The sequence below is a fragment of the Argopecten irradians genome, chromosome 6 (assembly GCF_041381155.1).
Source record: "Argopecten irradians isolate NY chromosome 6, Ai_NY, whole genome shotgun sequence".
Classification (NCBI taxonomy): domain Eukaryota; kingdom Metazoa; phylum Mollusca; class Bivalvia; order Pectinida; family Pectinidae; genus Argopecten; species Argopecten irradians.
In genome coordinates, this window is record NC_091139.1 from 18,641,686 (window position 1) to 18,654,330 (window position 12,645).

Genomic DNA, 12,645 nt, shown 5'->3' on the forward strand with positions numbered 1-12,645 from the left:
TACCATTTTGTGTAGTTTTTACATCGTACTTTTCTTCAAGAATTAGAATTTTTCTTCTGTAAATTATTTTAATAGGTTTGCCAACTCTCTATCTTCTTTTTACTCTTATTTCATCACATAGTGATAAAATTCCCGTCAACTTTATTTCTCGACAAGATAATCGTAACAAACTTACATAACAAGAGAAAACTGCTCGATTGTTTACTTACTTACTTAGTCTTACTTAGTTGATACTGAACGCAGGCCTTTAGGCCTCAGTATTCAGATCTAAATCCCCATTGTATATAAGTTTAAATGGTCGTTCACTGTCATACATTTCTATGCCGCAAATTTTGATATTTTCGTGTGTCCACATTTTCGTTTAGTCAGCTTTCAAACTGTTCGCGGTGTGGCCATTTTCACATTGTGCATCTATTATATAATTATTGACATGTCGAAAATTGAACTTGCTGCTATATTCGCGTGTAGATACTTTTCTTGGAAATTGTCCACGCCACGAATAATTCCGTTTTACCAGTAAGCAATATTACAAGGGATGTTCGAAAAGATGTGCTTATTGTCCCAACCTGGATATGCACGTGGTGCACAATAAAAAACAATACATGCCTATGTAGATATATTAAATACCAACACAACGGTGAGTAAATGTGCATGTTAGACTAAGTGTAAGACATACGATTGGTCATTTGAATACATGCAGTTATTGACCACTGCAGTAAAAATGGTTGGTACAAGCGTAGACAATAAAGATGAAATACGGGCTTACATCAAAGCTCACTCAAACCTTGGTTGTTCTTTGAAGAAGCTGGTGATTGAAATTCCTACTGGTGTAGAGTCCATCATGAATGCATCGAAACCAGGTAGGCCAAAACCTGCATCTCGTAAAGAAACCATTAAAAAAAGATATGAAGCCATTTGAGGAGATTCCAGATCTACAGTTCGTGATTTTGAACTAAAGGTAGTCATATCATTATTGACGGTTCGTCTTATTTTGTTGTCCGAAAGATTTCTGCTAGATGGATGTCTCATCTGTTGGCCGACGAGTTAAAGAGGCAACGTGTTAAAGTGACCAAAAAGCTACTTCAAATGTTTCCAATATATGATAAAAGGCAGTTTGCCAGTGTCGTAATAGGTGAAGAAACCTGGGTCCATTTTGAGACCATCTGAAGGTTAGCAATCTAAACTCAGCAAACGCCCAATTATTGCAAACGTTCTCTGAGTACATAGAATGTTTTACATGCAATTTTCTTTCCTGATGCCAGTAGTACTACAAAGACGTAGCACTGAAGAAACTGAAAAAAAGGTTATCAGAATTATCAGAAACGACGCCCTGTCGCTGGTTTTAAACATGTTCGTCTTTTACATGACAATGCTCCCGCTCATACCTCCGCAACAGTTACGGTATTTTTTAATTGTTTAAACCCCCCCCTCCCCCACCTCCTCGTAAAATATATCCAGAACATACCCACGTACGTGGTTTCTTTTTGTTTCGGAAATTGAAAGCATTCTTTGCTGGGCGGATATACCAGTCCCGACAGGCACTTTGATCTGCCATTCATCATTACCTTATACTGTGTCCAAATCAGCCTGAAACTTCGAATTTCTTATAAGCGACGAGGGGTACTTGAGGGGTATCAGCAGTCTCCAGATAGAAAAAAAAGAACTAATTTCGAACATCTCTCGTAATTGTGTTTTGGAAGAGTAATCATTGTCTGTCTTTTATCAATGACACTCATCGTACGCTAGCCCAACTCGAGTCTTATTACAATCTTAAAACGATTATCGAACCCAAATGTTATCTTAATTGGCATCCTCGATACTCCAGGGATTATTATCACTGACGTTATATCAACTTATTATTATAATTTGGTTGATACAACGGTCCGGGGTGTAGTCAAGGTTGAAACAACGTGGAAGCAATGCTATTCCTGTCGAATCCCCTCCAAATCAACTTGTCCCGGAACAGTGCAAACAATCCAGGAAACCGGATCAAATTTCTGCAACTCAACTTTTGATATATCTAACAATGAGGCAGTATATAAAATCAAAATAAATACTGAAAATCAGGATTCTCGTACCTGCATTTCTGGACACTTTTATTAGCGTAGGTGTATTCAGAAAACAATTTTATTCGTGTCTTAGCATAACCATTTGTAAAGAAATAAATGTTGAAGTATTGTTCAATATTTAACATCATTGAGGATAAATAGAGTGATATTTTCAAAATAGTCTATACATTACATCATACGACTGCATTTTCTACTCATCATACTTCCTCTTTGTGGCTCATTCCACACATTTACTTCTCTCTCTACAGCTCACTAACTCACTTCAGCATTAAACTATCATATTTCAAGCTCAATCGTCTGCTCACCGTCGACTAGTCACTCATACTACAACGAAAACGGGACTCCCAAGGAAACAATTGCTGGTGTGTGTATCCTTTAAGTCACCTAGCCATATATAGCATACGAGGTACCTCCGATCCACCCACCAACGAAGGAAACAGACAGACGTAAGTGTAGTACTGTAACACTCTACATTTGCGTCAGAGCCAACATGCGTTATATTCAATATATCTTCTATATAAGTCCAAAACTATCGGCTTCAAAATATATGAGAAGTCTGGATGGTACCCCTCAATGCATCCTCGATATTCCAGGGGTTCCGATCACTTACGATCTCTACACCCCTAGACTCATAGTAAAACTGGAGACAACAGAACAGAACAGGTAATTTAGTCGTTTGATGTACATCAGAAGAGCCGTATAACGGTACACTCTGATTGACTGTGTGGCTTTGAAGTTGGGCGTCGCTCTCTCTGTAGCTTTCAAAGGAAATTTTTGCTGGTCTGTGATTGGTCAAATGTTTTCCGCTGAGCTGCCTTCAATTTCACTATGATATAGTCCAGGGGTGTAGAGATCGTAAGTGATCGGAACCCCTGGAGTTTCGAGGATGCCCTCAATGTAACACATAGAGAGATTGATTCATTAGAGTAATTGAAATGATTGATATCAAATTGGCATTCCAGTAAAAATTTATTACTGTTGCTTACGCATAACACTTAGAGCAAATTTGTGTACAGTTAGTGACACCCAACTTCAAAAATTCAGTAAACCGTTATTCAATTCATTTGATGTACATTACACCAAAGGATTAAACTGCCTGTTTCATCTGTTGTTGCATACATAGTCTGCTAAACCTGCCTATATCATTTGGCTTTTTAATCTTTTTACCCAATATATATTAGGCAAAAAATGAAATAATATAGGCAGGTTTAGCGGACATACAGAGCCTTAAGTTTTTCCATGACATATTCCAGGGATGTAACGATATTGATAGTATCTGCTGGAGTATCAAGGATGATCTTGTCGTTGTTTTGTTAGACTTTACATCTTATTAACAGCCAATTCAAAGACAGGATCGGCCTCCCCTTATGCAATGTGTTTTATGTGTCATGTATCAAAATCAGGTCACTTAATATATCTTGTTTGGGACTAAATTCCCTTCACTTTATTGAATTAAATTGTCAGCTTTGGTTTAATACTCAATCTAGGTGAAGTGGTGTACATACCAGAATCAAGTCACTGTGACCTTTATTTTACTTTTGACCTCAATTTTAGAATAATAGCATACTCTGTATAACGGTCCAACCAGGTAAGCAACATTCTTATGGCACATTAATGATATTTAGTGGACCTAAATTCATCAGATGAACTTGTTTCAGCTAAATTGACAATCTATTGCTAATTTAACGGTAAATTACAACTACATTTGCGACTTGATAACTTTTAATGAGGATAAAATCAAAATACCGTCAAGTTAGGGAAACTACATCCTCTTTGCTCCATAGGTTATTTTCACTTTTGTGTATACACACCCCTCAAATATTTCACACTAAAACTGAAGGCTCTGTGCAACCACTGATGAGAAAGTAGCTTGGTCCTTTAATGAACATCAAAAGAATTGAAAAGTGGTGCACTGTGGTTGACTGTGTGGTATTGAAGTATGCGTCGCTGTCTGTAATCTTCAAAGCATACATATCTGTAGGCCTTCTTCTAAAAATGCCTTCAGTTTTGTTATAAAATATTCCAGGGTTGTATTTAACGAAAGTGATGGTGACCTCTGAAATATCGAGAATAGGGAAACTTGAGGTGTGTAAAGAATAACAAAACATGAGACATATCTTTTTCTTTTAAATTTTATCAGCATACTTTCACCAAACGTACAGTGCATGAGTACCATCTATAATATCCTAACAACTTAAGTCAACATTAGTTCAAAAGAATGGGAAGGTGTGGTGGTGAGAAGGTCCTTCTGGTAGGGGCTCTTTCCCTTGGTTGTAGCGCTCTGTGGTCATGATCACTCTTCTGGCTTTCTGCAACAGTAGAGACATTGATAATCAGAGGAGAATCAAAGGGTGTCTGCTAAATTAGGATTGTACATAGTCTTATACATTATTTCTTCTGAAGGGATCTTTGAGGTTTAAAAAATGCATAGGTCATTTTCACAAGAAATTTTACGAGGCCATTCACAAATATATGCTAAATAATCATGAATCATAAAGGTTATTTTGGAAAATTAGGGGGATGGGGCTGCTTTAGTGGTCAAATCCCTCCTCCTCCAAATAAAAAAAATCTGTCAAAAGAACATGTTTACTTGTTGCTCTATTACATGTTCCATTCTAAATACAAATTTAAATACATGTTTTCTCATTTAGAGATTAAAATTTGTGAGACTTGTGCAAATAGCTTGTTTTCGTTTCCGTAATCAGGCCTAGGTCTACTGCTATTGCAATTAGTGTTCAAGGCCCTTAAATAATTGTAATAAAGGTGGCGCTTATTAATGAACCAAAATGTAAGTTGTAGACGAAAATAGTCAGCCATATTTAAATTTTTTCTGTACTCGTATCACATCAATCTGTTATAGTAAAACATGTATATCTCTTATCCTTTGAGACGAAATATCATGTCATGACTCACATGTAAAATACAGTTTTTATTATTATTATACATGTAATTGCAAGTTCATAAAATATGGGATGCAATGCTGATGTTAGAGGCATCACGTGTTGTAAAACATTGTTAAATCAATGGGATGGGGGCATTTATAAGATTCAACTCTTCTCCAAGAAAGGGAAGGGGCACTTAGAGGGGAAGGAGTGCTAATTACAGCTAATACGGTTTTATAATTTATCATAATGATTGAATTTTATTTTTGTGTCTTTATTATTATCATCAATGCTAGAGCATCTGCAGAAAAGACACACATAACACCAGTTTTTTTATTTTCTTCTCTAGGTGTGGTGTGGGGGTGTGCAGGGTGGGTGTATCTTATTTGCAGTGAAATATAGTAATTGTGGGTGTAGGACTCCACCTTTCTTTTGCATACATTACAACTACACTGTAGTGACAATCATAAGTCTAAATGCATTTTGCAGTATTTCTTATTGCAGTGTCAAGACAAAATTATGCCCCCATACTTTTAGTTATTTTCACTATGTTTCTTAAAATTTTCCCAATTGTTCATGATCCATTGATGGATTTTAACTAAATTCTGCATAATGATCTGCCTTCAAAGCCCATTAAGATTTATTAAGATTTATTTATTGTAGATAATATATCTAGGCTCAATTAATTGCTCCATTACATGTATTGTTTACAGACATAAAGAATTCTGACTATATTAAGCTGACATGTTTAAATTGATTTTTTTCTAATTCATGTGAGTTGCAATGTAAAAAATATATCGTATTTTACCGATTTTGTTGAAAATTTGCATTCCCTGAAGTTTGACCTTTCTGGATAACATTTCGTTTTTCCAAGATCATAGCCATAATTACTGATGCAGGTAAAATATTCTCTTTCCAAATCTTGACATTTTGGATTTGTTTCATGCATTGGGAACATATTGCCCATAAGTCGGCAAAGATGTTTTTGGTATAAAACGGGCAGCCTCTCCTCCGCCATTTCTACAATGAACAAAATAAAAAATGGCATTAATTTGTATTGATTACATTTCCAATATTTCACAATTATTACTTTATTATGGTGACCATGGAGTTTAAGTCACCTTGCATTCTCAAGATTTTGGATCAGAGTTGCGAGATTACACACTGTACACATCTTGCTGTGGTGACCATGGAGTTTAAGTCACCTTGCATTCTCAAGATTTTGGATCAGAGTTGCGAGATTACACACTGTACACATCTTGCTGCACATGTAATGTGACGCTACCCAATTTGAAATGCTACCCAAAATGGAACACTTTTAAAATATGTGATATCAAATTTTCAGTTTATAATCTAAACTAACCATTTCTGCTCTGAACAAAAATTAAGGTGCTGATCAAGACTAATAACGATGACACTTTTAATATTTCATTTTCTTTCCAGTTGCTTATTATCTGTATTTAAAATTGAAAATAATGAAATTTTGAAAAACTCCGGGAAACGATGTTGTGCGACAACCCTAAAAACACCATATATTTTAAAATAACAAAAACCATTGCTGAATGGAATATTTTTGAAAGACATGTGACTTGAATAAACTGAAAAAATGTTTGAACTTTCTTTAAATGAATTCAAACATTTTTTTATCATGCCTGGGCATTTATTAATCAAACTTTGTTTAGGTGGTGTTCCTTTTTGGGTACTCAAACCTGCTGAAACACAGGGCTAGACCAGGCATGCTTCAAAGCTCTGTATTTATAGATATATGAACTACTAAGAGTAAACAAATCATGAAATTAAAAATAAAAGTATCTATTTGTGGAATATTAAGAAAAAAGTCTGGATTCAAACACAAGTAAGAAAAACTTAACAATTATCTTCAAAAAGTGTACCAATTTGTGTAGCGTCACATAACCTATACTGAACACATATACAGTACTACAACATTGTTGGTGTGAAATTGATAGAGAAGCTCAAAGGTAAAGAAAAGAAAGGATCCGGAATAAGACTTATACTTGCATTGTTTATAGTTTGAATGAAGTAACATTTTTGCTTCATTGTATATATACCATTGAATAGACATATGCAGACAGACATGCTAATCTACAGGAAAAGCTCTTTGAAGAAGCAGACGACACTTTTGACAGAGGGATGGCCGAATGAAATGATAATTTGGGGAATATTGACAACTCCAGAAATTAAAATGGTGTTATGCGGTTCCGGGTTTAAAAGTTTAAATCCCAGTAATGCCATAGGGTTTTTCCTTCTTCTATAATAAATACACACTATATATATTTAGCAATACAGAATAAGAGAACAAGGAGCGCCGGCTCTGACTGGAACAGATGAAAGGCCTTACTGAGTAGTACTGTGTTACAGTCAGACAGTTCAATGGCCAACGACGAGTTTTAATCAGTCAGTAGGCCTAGATTACATTTGATGCATTGAAAAATCAAACGCAAAGAAAGGCTCTGATTGAATTACTCTTAAATTATGCATGTGTAGTTATTTTGAAAGTAAATAAATTGTTTTTTCTCAAACAAGACAAACCTTATAAGCGTTTTCGGTGTTTCCACTAACCTTGAGAAATGTCAAAGTCGTTGAAATGTTTGAATGTGATCAGCTAAATAACACGCAATGTTTAAGCATCACTGTAACGTAGAAGAGCACTCTTTCGTTCGAGGAGGTTGAAAACCACAAAAATGGCTGTCGTGAACGAAAACAACATGGTAAATTTAGAAGAAATACCGCCAGATGAAGAGATTGAACAATCAACAGGAAAAGATGATGCACTATTTGAAGAAACAGAAACAATGACTGAAGAGGATACAGGTCGAAATGTTATTTTAGGTCACCTATACTCTATTGAAAGTAGAGTTGAGAAGCTTCGAGAACGTGCGCTTGAGATGGAACAAGAGAAGTGTTTTCTGTTACAGGAATTGCAGCGGATACAAGATAACGACACAAATATTGAATTTACTGAAGGTAAGAGATACATGGCAATGCATACACATGTACGTGTGGAAGTTTCGATATTTTTGTATGTTGACCATGGCCATGGTGAAGTATGACTATGAGTGTATATGAGCGAATGATATTATAGAATGTTAAATACTTTAATTACCCGTGAATGCTTATTGTTATTTAATGAATTGTCGTGTATGTGCACTTGGCTACCTGAAGGGCACATTTGTTGTTTCTAAACTGTTCTTGCATTGGGCCGAGAAACTATATAGGACCGTGCCTCCTTCTATTTCGTCAGTTTGTAGAAACTTTCTTGCCTGAGCAGACTCACTCTGATCTTCTCTCTATCTCTCTCCGTACTCTTCTCTGTGTGTAGAGTTTGTGTTTGTTGTCGGAGGTAGCTATGTATGAGCTGACCTGTGAGTGGTGTATTGTGCACGTGCAACATTGTAGTTAGCCATACGCGGTATGGGCGGGGCTTTGTGTCATGTATTTATATCATACGTCTTTCTACATGTTTCTCTGTATATAATAAATAGCATTCAAATGTATTTCAATTGTTCATTGTAATTTCTTCACGGAACCCCAAATAGAACCTGGGTAGGGTCCATCCTCCTACATACGTTTAACGTATAGGCCGGTATATGGCTATGAAATAAAATTTAACTTAATCTGATATCGATGTCTGATTATGTTTTATCGTAATAACTCATTATATAGTCTTAAAAGCATATAAAGTATAGGTAAGCATTTCACATCTAGTGATTCCATATATATGAAATTTGTATATGCAAATGTAGTACAAAAGTGATCAGTTTATTGAATTAAAGGATAAATTTAAAATATGATTCTCAATTGAATTTTAAATGAATCAACAGATTTACATGTGCAGTGTTGTTCCAAAATGGATATTTGTTTTCTATGTAATTTATATATGAATTACCTAAACCTGTACATTATAATTCAGAATGTTTTTTTTTTTTTCTTTTTTTTTTTTTTTTTGCTATTAATCAACATTGATGTATTATCACAGGTTGCCTTTTTGTCCTTCACTTAAAGGTAGAACATATTTTTATTTTTAAAGATGAGAGAGATGAAATTGAAGCCCTGGCTGAACGACTTGTTTGTCGCTGTTTGACAGTCGAGATAGCTGTGACAACACCTAGAAATGAATCCCAAGAAAGTTCACTGATGCGTGTTAATGAGTTGTTGCAGCAGCTGGAAGACTTATGTGCCTGTTCTGTGGAGAAAGCAATCAGGAAAACAGAAACTTACCTAAATGCTTGTCTAGCAGAGCCAACCGGAAGTATAGACCAACGATTTCAAGGCTCTATCCTAGGGTGCACTGTTGATGATCAAAAGAAAATCAAATCTAGGCTACAAAAGTTACTACAAAAACTTAAAAAGGCTGAACAAGTATTATAACAATACATAATTCTAGATAAGTATTATCTCCTTAACTGCTCCAATATTTCATTATATTTACATGTAACCCTTGTTATCCTATCACTGTTACGGAGTATGTCAGCTTTATTGCTTTTACTTTGTCATGTATACATTTAAGTGCTTTGTTCTGCTTTTTCAATTACCTTTTAGGTGCATTGCTCAGTAAATAGTTTGAATTCAAAATTTAGAAATATATGTGAGTTTCCTAATTCTACAATTTCAATAGGGTTTACATAAAACCCTTGTGTATCTCTTCTACCGTATTCGACCCAATAAGCGCCCAGGGCGCTTTTAAAATTGATAAAGATGAAAAGGTGCTAATAAGTCGAAATTATTACAAATATATACAGTTTTGTGTAATTTTGGTCTTTATTTATGCATGGGCAATTGCAATTGAGGCCTCAAAAAGGGGGAGGACGCTTATAGGGACATGGACGCTTATTGGGTCGAATACAGTATTTATAAGGATTTCCTATTGAAACAATTGTATCTTTAAATCTAGATTTAATTTCAATGTAAAAAGTAAATTAAATTTCTAGATAACATTGTATCTTCAAATTTTTCAAAGTTTTCATGTAGTTTTCCTAAAATTGTTGTTATAAGAGAATATGTTTTTGAATAAACATCATAAGAGCATATCTCTCTCTTTTATTAAAACACAATCAAAATGTAGATTCAGTAGTTTTCTTGACATGTTTGTATTCTGCCAAATTGATCCTTTAATATTGGAATTATGTATAGTGGTTATGAAGGATAAGTTTAAAAAAAATTGTTAACAATTCATTGGAATGAAAGTGCACCATATAAAGTAAGATATTTTGTCACTGATATTCTAGTTCAGATTGAAACATATTTTTATACTTAATTTGTTAGTGTTTATTATCAAAATTAAACTTTAAATATTTTGTTTTATGTGTTCAATGTAGTACTTGTTTGTGGAGAGACCAATTTGAGTAAGAAATAACAATGAAATAAAGAGATGTCAATATCATAATAATTGTCAAATAGATATAATCAATATTATTGATAAATGTAAAACAAATACATGAACTTCCAAATATCATTACATTCTATAGCTATAACAGCTATGAAGATCAATATGAGAAATTTATGTACAATGTACATTATAAAAGTTATGTTTAATAAATTGTAGAAATGAGTTTAATGTATTTAACACTATGGTACTAATCACTACTAAGTTTTTTTTTGTCAATGAGTTTTACAATTTACTGTAAACCAACTTGTTTTTTGTGTCCTGTCAGATTTGTTTTATCATCAAAATTGATCACCACAAAAAGAATCTTTACAGATAACCATATGACTCTAAATTACAAAAATAAATCAATGTGAATAAGTAGTTAGGTATGAGAACTGGATGTTAAGTCACAGAGAATTTCAGTTGATTAACACTTATCAATAATTAAACCCTTGTTTGAATATCAAGCAAAGTTACAATTTTAGTGAAATAATTATTCAGTTAGGTCATTAGGTCAGGATGACCTATTGTCATCGTGTTTCGTCCGTCGTCGTGCGCCGTGCGCCGTGCGTCTTGCGTAAGACTATTTATACAAAAGCCTACTCCTCCTTAACCCTTGAGCGGATTACATCCATATTTGGTGTGAAACATCATTGGGGAAGGACAATCATATTTTATATAAATGAGCCTGGTCCGACCCCTTGGGGCTGAGGGGTGGGGCCCCAAAAGGGCAAATTTTCTTAATTTTAGCTTTAAAATCCTACTCCTCCTTCATCCTTGGATGGATTTCATCCATATTTGGTGTGAAACATCATTAGGGATGGACAATCATATTTTATATAAATGAGCCTTGTCCGACCCCTAGGGGCTGAGGGGTGGGGCCCCAAAAGGGGAAATTTTCTTAATTTTAGCTTTAAAATCCTACTCCTCCTTCATCCTTGAATGGATTTCATCTATATTTGGTGTAAAATATCATTGGGGAAGGAAAATCATATTTTATATAAATGAGCCTAGTCCGAACCCTAGGGGCTGAGGGGTGGGGCCCCGAAAGGGCAAATTTTCTTAATTTTAGCTTTAAAATCCTATTTCTCCTTCATCTTTGGATGGATTTCATCCATATTTGGTGTGAAACATCGTTAGGGAAGGACAATCATATTTTATATAAATGAGCCTGGTGACCCCTAGGGGCAGAGGGGCGGGGCTCCAAAAGAGGGAATTTTCTTAATTTAAGCTTTAAAATCCTACTCCTCCTTCATCCTTGAATGGATTTCATCCATATTTGGTGTGAAACATCATTGGGGAAGGACAATCATATTTTATATAAATGAAATAGATCCGACCACTATGGGCAGAGGGGCGGGGCTCCAAAAGGTCAAATTTTCTTAATTTAAGCTAGATCCTACTCCTCCTTCATCCTTGGATTGATTTCATCCATATTTGGTATGAAACATCATTGGAGAAGGACAATCATATTTTATATAAATGAGCCTGGTCCGACCCCTAGGGGCAGAGGACGGGGCCTAAAAAGGGGAAATTTTCTTAATTTAAGCTTTAAAATCCTACTAGTCCTTCATCCTTGGATGGATTTCATCCATATTTGGTGTGAAACATCATTGGGGAAGGACAATTGTATTTTATATATATGAGTCTGGTCCAACCCCTAGGGGCTGAGGTGTGGGGCCCCAAAAGGGCAAATTTTCTTAATGTTAGCTGGCCCACTTCCTGTTTTCAGATTTCGGTCTCCAATCTCAATGAAAATTGGTCTATAGGGGTTTAAATTAATGCCGAACAACATGCAAACATTTTCATTAAGACTTTGGTTTTCCAAGATGGCCGCTGGCCCACTTCCTGTTTTCAGGTTTCAGTCTCCGATCTCAAGGAAAATTGGTCTATAGGGGTTTTAATTGATTCTGAAGGGGAACTTTAGGTGAGGACAATCATATTTTATAAAGGACCGAGCTAAGACCCATGGCGATAGTATGGTGGATGTCCAAAATGGAAGCTTTGCTGAAATTTGGCTTTAAAATCCGTAAATGGGTTACAACCATATATGGATGAAGGGCTACCAAGTTTGTTCAACGAATGACATTTACCTATTTCAGAAACTTACATATTCAACTAAGGAGTTCCTTGTATTGTTTATATTAATCGTTAACCAATACTTTATACTGTGACTTTGTTGTTTTGTGCAATGAGTCAGATGACCGTTAAGGCCCATGGGCCTCTTGTTAATTTAGTTTTAAGTTTACTTCAGTAGTTTATTTACTGGTAGTTTGATGTAAGGAAACTAGCTCATGACAACAAATTT

At 35.1% G+C, this 12,645-nt stretch overlaps 1 protein-coding gene across 1 annotated transcript; it reads left to right on the forward strand.

The window, feature by feature from the left end:
- Window positions 1–7,614: 7,614 nt before the first annotated feature.
- Window positions 7,615–12,492, forward strand: LOC138325226 (BAG family molecular chaperone regulator 2-like). The gene is made up of 2 exons (XM_069270725.1): window positions 7,615–7,936; window positions 9,000–12,492. The coding sequence occupies exons 1-2, from the start codon at window positions 7,654–7,656 to the stop codon at window positions 9,338–9,340; spliced, it is 624 nt and encodes a 207-aa protein (XP_069126826.1). The 5' UTR covers window positions 7,615–7,653; the 3' UTR covers window positions 9,341–12,492.
- Window positions 12,493–12,645: the final 153 nt, after the last annotated feature.

Bases quoted from the DNA above. Each gene is read 5' to 3' on its own strand.
- LOC138325226 (XM_069270725.1), top strand. From the start codon at position 7,654: ATGGCTGTCGTGAACGAAAACAACATGGTAAATTTAGAAGAAATACCG. The intron at 7,937-8,999 runs GTAAGAGATACA...TTATTTTTAAAG, and splicing joins AAATATTGAATTTACTGAAG to ATGAGAGAGATGAAATTGAA.